This window comes from Austrofundulus limnaeus, unplaced genomic scaffold (genome assembly GCF_001266775.1).
Source record: "Austrofundulus limnaeus strain Quisiro unplaced genomic scaffold, Austrofundulus_limnaeus-1.0 Scaffold17, whole genome shotgun sequence".
Classification (NCBI taxonomy): Eukaryota; Metazoa; Chordata; class Actinopteri; order Cyprinodontiformes; family Rivulidae; genus Austrofundulus; species Austrofundulus limnaeus.
This window is the reverse complement of record NW_013952419.1, coordinates 2,406,906-2,412,427: the sequence shown is the minus strand read 5'-3', so window position 1 is coordinate 2,412,427 and position 5,522 is coordinate 2,406,906. Positions and strand designations below refer to the sequence as shown.

The 5,522-nt window shown below is 41.4% G+C and overlaps 2 protein-coding genes across 4 annotated transcripts in view; one reads left to right on the top strand and one right to left on the bottom strand.

The window, feature by feature from the left end:
- Window positions 1-1,064: 1,064 nt before the first annotated feature.
- Window positions 1,065-3,222, top strand: cfap298 (cilia and flagella associated protein 298). Its single transcript, XM_014003253.1, has 8 exons — window positions 1,065-1,194; window positions 1,426-1,584; window positions 1,804-1,971; window positions 2,103-2,170; window positions 2,256-2,414; window positions 2,498-2,629; window positions 2,716-2,811; window positions 2,891-3,222. The coding sequence occupies exons 2-8, from the start codon at window positions 1,446-1,448 to the stop codon at window positions 2,999-3,001; spliced, it is 873 nt and encodes a 290-aa protein (XP_013858707.1). The 5' UTR covers window positions 1,065-1,194; window positions 1,426-1,445; the 3' UTR covers window positions 3,002-3,222.
- A 1,055-nt stretch (window positions 3,223-4,277) lies between these two features.
- The window catches only part of eva1c (eva-1 homolog C (C. elegans)), an 8,804-nt gene continuing 7,559 nt past the window's right edge, over window positions 4,278-5,522 (bottom strand). For all 3 annotated transcript variants that reach the window (XM_014003250.1, XM_014003249.1, XM_014003252.1), the window contains exons 6-8: window positions 5,193-5,264; window positions 5,015-5,119; window positions 4,278-4,917 (exon numbers count right to left, since the gene is read on the bottom strand). In XM_014003250.1, the coding sequence (XP_013858704.1) occupies window positions 4,553-4,917; window positions 5,015-5,119; window positions 5,193-5,264 (542 nt within the window). In that variant the 3' untranslated portion in view covers window positions 4,278-4,552. The remainder of the gene's footprint in view (window positions 4,918-5,014; window positions 5,120-5,192; window positions 5,265-5,522) is intronic.

The window sequence follows — 5,522 nt, the reverse complement described above, 5'->3', positions numbered from 1 at the left end:
GCGTTTGCTGCTTTTTCGCTGCAGGCTGTAACTTGATTGCACAACGTATAATTAGTTTTATTCACTAAAAAGTATTTTTATTGTCTTGGCATTCTTAGATTTATTTTTTACTTTATTTTCCAAATGTTATCGGTAAAGAGTTGGTTTAAATGCTAATGATTTATCAGAAACTAGGAGGTGCTAATGTTCAGAATAATAATCTAAATCGACGTTTCACTTTAAAGGAACACRCCGTTCCTTTTTTTTATTCCAAGTGAAAAAAATGTGTTATGCTTCCTTGTTTTGATGATCTAATTCAGACTTTTCTGTAATTTYCTTTAACCGCATAAACAGATAGAATGTCTGTGCCCATGGGCGTAGAGCTTTAAACAGACACAGACTTGTCTAACAGATTGGCAAGATACCAAACTAAAGGTTCAATTTATGCAAATTTTCTGTCCTAGTTTAATATGCACGAATACATTTATTTTGTTTTGTTTTGGTCATTTTAACTCATTTATCTAATTTATCATTTGTATGTGGTCCCACGTTGGCAAATCTGCACTTTTTGTGTGGTTATTACATAAATGTATGCTTGATTGATCTGTCTTGGTCATTTTGTACCTGTGTTTTTTGTTGTTCATTTTGTCTCAATTGTGATATTGTAGTCATCTGTGTTTATTGTGGAAATTTTCATTCATTTATTTATTCATTTATTCATTTATTTATTTTTGTTTGTTGTTTGGTAGGATGACATGGGGCCTCTTTACCAYTTTAGCCGAAGGGTCTGGTCCTGTTTTTATTTATTCACATGTTTATGCCTAATTGGGTCACCCAGATTCCACAAATACTCTCAGAAAACACATAAAAATACATTAGTAAATCACAGCTTGAATGGCTTCTCATTCATTAAGACTTGATTTAAAAAAATTAAGTGACATAAATGAATTTGAAACTAAGTTACATCTTTTTTTAAATAAAATAAAAACTCAACTCATACTGTTATGCCATTTTTTGCCGCGAGGGGGCAGTAAGTCTGGTAAAGTCAATAAGAGTCGTTTACATTAACCCAAGCGTAGAAGAAGAACAAGAATAATAATATGAAGAAGAAGAAGAAGAAGAATCTCACGTATTGTAGATGTGTTTGGTTGTTAGAAACGGATTAAAAATCAAACTTTACCAGCGAAAGAACTTCATTGCTAGTTGGCTGCACAGGTAAATGTTAATAATCTTTATTTTTCCCTATAGGTATGTTGATTAAACGGTGTAACAACAGGAGCCTATCATTAGCACAAGATTAGCTAAGCTAGCATCGGTCTGTCGGCCGTCTGCGTCCGTTACCATAGTTACTTTGTTTACCTCAAAGACACCAGCTAGACTAAATCCTTCCGTCCAGACTTGCGGCTCAGTTTAAATTGAAAACAAATTTCTGCCCACTTCTTTCAGGAAGCAGGCTGGTGGAGACCATGGTGCAGCTGCACGTGAAGCGCGGAGATGAGAGCCAGTTTCTTTTCAACACGACGACCGTCGCTGCTCTGGAGACGGTGATCCAACAAATTACWGCCATCTACAACGGGAGGCTGAAGGTCGACAGAATATGTTCAGGTGAAAACCTTTACTGGTGTCTTTGGTCGCCTTTTTCACACTGCACTTTGAAATATATGTCTGAACACATGCATGGGAGTGTCAAAAGGAAAATCTTCAATACTATGTTTTTTGTTGATGTTTGTTACAACGCATACTGTCTAAATATTTTGCATGCAATGTTTTTTTGTCCGTGACACCAATGTGTTTTTTTTTTCTTTTGTGTGAATATTTCCTCAGAGATCCGAGAGCTTGCAGATCATGGGATCACACTTCCACCCAACATGCAGGGGCTGACAGAGGAGCAGATCCTGGAGCTGAAGCTGAAGGATGAATGGGAAGACAGGTGCATTCCTAGTGGAGGGCCAGTGTTTAGAAAAGACGAGACTGGACGGAGGAACGGACATGGTAACAGTTWAATTATTTAGTTTTACTCTGTAAGAATTAAAGCAGACTGTGCTTTTAATTATTTCTTGGAACTGCAGTATTTTGACACGTGGTCAGATTTGTTTTTTTWAAAAGTCTCTCCCTTAAATAAGCTTCTGATGACAAAATGAAGGAGGTGCTGATGAGGACAGTAGAGGAGGCAAAGGCACTAATATCCAAGGTAAAAAAAATCATCTTTGGATTTATTTGTCGAAGTGAGAGGACAACACCAATCACATTTGTTGTGTGTTTTTRTAATTTTGCAGAAACAAGTTCAAGCAAATGTTTGTGTCACAATGGAAATGGTAAAGGAAGCACTGGATCAGCTGAGGGGTGCAGTCACGATCGTGTACCCCATGGGACTGCCTCCTCATGACCCTATAAGGATGGAGTTTGACAACAAGGAAGATCTTTCAGGGACACAGGTAAAACATCCTGAAGATAAACTGCTGTCCATTCTTCCTTTCTCTCTATTTTTCTTTTCACTCCATGCATCTTCACACCTCAGGCATCTCTCCAGGTGGTCTCCGAGGATGAATGCCAGTTGTGGTGGGCTGGTAAAGAGATGCAGAGAGGCAAAAAGCTGCAGGACTATATTGGCAAAAATGAAAAGACAAAGCTTGTGGTGAAAATCCAAAAGGTAAAAGCCATCTGAAAGTTTTTTTTTTGCAGCTTGTAACAGGCAACTGTTTCTTTTTTATTATTATTATTTGTTATTCATTTCAGAGAGGACAGGGGGCACCAGCGAGAGAGCCTCTGGTCACTGATGAGCAGCAGAAACAGATGATGCTGCATCACTACAGAAGGCAGGAAGAACTTAAGGTGAGTCCAGGCGAAGCCAGATCATGTGTTGTATCTGGACTGAATGTGCAGTCTCACGGTCTTCTTACATCCTTTTCAGAAACTGGAGGAGRCAGACGATGACAGCTACCTGGACTCAGGGTGGTCAGACAGACAGGCTCTCAAACGACAGTTTCAGGGACTCACTAATATCAAATGGGGGCCAAGATAACACTCAGAACTATTCTCTGCACCTCCACTAAACAACTTAAACATCTCTGAATGCAGCTGATCAAGACACCTTGAGTCTTTCAGAAATTATCATTTGTCTTATTTGACATATTCTGTATCTTGACTCATCACAGAAAAYTGCCGTTCTGATCAATAGAATTTTATGCTTTCAAATGTCTTTTACTTTGTGTTAAAATAATAATAAAGAATTGTTTCCAATAATCGGTGACATCATAAATGAAAGTTCAACACCCCMTTTGAGTGCAGCAACAAGGATGCTACACCTTTCCTCTCTTTGTCTCATAATAGTGTGCGCACGCACGCTTTCCTACAGTCCCTGCAGCTCAGAGGCAGGAAGTGGCTGTGTTTGAATCGTCTCAGCAAAGGGAAGCAAACTGATCTGTAACTCTTTATTCCACAGCCTTGATAAGGTGGAAATGTTTGATGATGGAAAGAGGCCAGYTGTGAAGGAACACGGCAGAGAACCTGGGCCTCTGGCATACAGTAAATGAATCAATAAGTGCCACTAATCTAGTTCTGTCAGCTTTTGACCCTCAAAATACCAGCAGCAGAGACTTGGGCCCCCCAATAGTTGGATGATAAACATTGTTTTCACATTAAAAAAATAAGAACATAGTAACAATATTCATTATCTGTTTTTGTCAATTTTAGGAACACTAGCCTTACTCTTGCAACAACAAATGCAAAAAAAAAATATATATATATATATATATTATTTTCTAATAGAATTAATTCAGAAAATCTTTTCAGGACCCCACCTTGATGTTTCGGGTCCCCATTGTGGGTCCCGACCCTAACTTTGTGAACCATTGCTGTAGAGGAAAAAATAACATAACATAAACTCAAGGCCTGCGGGCCATTTGTGGCCTGCCACAGAACTTTATGTGGCCCGTGAGMGCTTCAAACATTGTGCCATGCAGTGTGCATAGATGCTATCAAAAGCAGTCTTTTTTATGTTAYACTAAAACAATACACTTTGCAATATTGTGAAGCTGTTTTTCTTTCAGCTGCTCCCTTAAGAGGTTACCACAGGGAGCGAACTCATTAAAGATTTGGTGATGATGCAAACTGGACTCAAACCTGCAACCTCAGCTGCAGCACTGAGCTACCAWAGCCCCATTGTAATGTCATGAAGATGGGTAAAAAAAAAAAAATGCACATTTTGAGCCTTTCACATGCAGRACACCTCTCTCTGTTACTATTGTAAATAAGCCAGCTGCCGTGAGACTGAATGATAATAACATGATGCATCAAGATGCAGAAAACAATGAAAAAACAGCTTTATGAATTCTACTCAGTGGTTTAAACCTGTGAAAATAACATAACTTCAGCTTTTTTGCTGGTAAAAGTGAGTAAATACAGCATTTAAATACAAGCTGCCTTTTTTTGCAGCACAAAACTTGACTCCATTGCAGATATTGCATTCTTCCATTGCAAAGACTGCGACACTGCTCTGCATTACGATTTTTAAAAAAAGTCTCTTTGGTTGTGAGCTAAAGCTCGTGTGCAGCACCCAYAGAGGGTCCTCTCTTCAACAGGGGGTGCCGTTCAGATACGAGTTCATCCAAATTTCCTGAATGATCATGTCTCTGCGCTCGATCCTCTCCGCCAGTTCGGCCGCCTCGCTCACGTACGTCACTTCATCCCAGCTGTGTCCCGCCTTCCTCTCTGCGGCCGAGAGCAAAGAGCTCTCTGTTTCCTCGTCATCGTCCTCATCATCCTCATCCTCCTCATCCTCCTCATCCTCCTTGTGGTCCCGCTCCTGGCCGCCTGGCTCGGCTGCGAGTCCCCGACCCCGCCCACGGCAGGTCACCCGGACGGACAGGGCCAGCAGGGTGACGAGGAGGCCCACGCACACGCTGGAGGTGAACAGCAGCGCCGCCATCTCCGGGTGCTCTGAGTCAGCGGGACGCAGCATGGAGGAGAGGGGATTTCAGATTCCCTGCGTGATTATGATGTGAACTCACAGCTGTGGCGTGTGGGGAACAGTTACCTCTGATGTAGACGTATGCCAGGAGAGAGTTGCTCACCATCGCCCCCGAGCTTTCAGGCCTGCCCGACCCTCTGATAGAAGGCTCCTCCACATCTGCCGGAGAAGCTGTTGGGAAGATTACAAGCGTGATAAAAACATAAAAATAAACCAAYTGCAGCCAAATTACAACTCACGTTACCTTTTTCTGTGGTGGGAAAGGAGGTGGTGCTTATTATCCTGGGGTCTGCCTCCTTCAGTAAAGCCTGTGGCACTGTTAGAAGGAAAACACAGACTTTGCATTATTGCTGTGAACCAGTTTTAGCAGTAACTGAGTAGGCTACAAAGTTAGCGCACGCTGCCGTGTTATAAATAGGCCGAGCAATGATGGAACGCCCTGGCACCACATTATAATATATGAACAATGTCCCACGAAGTCTACCAGGATGTGAAAAGGAGAATGCAGTCCTGCTGCTGCTGCTGTGTGTGTGTGTGTGTGTGTGTGTGTGTGTGTGTGTGTGTGTGTGTGTGT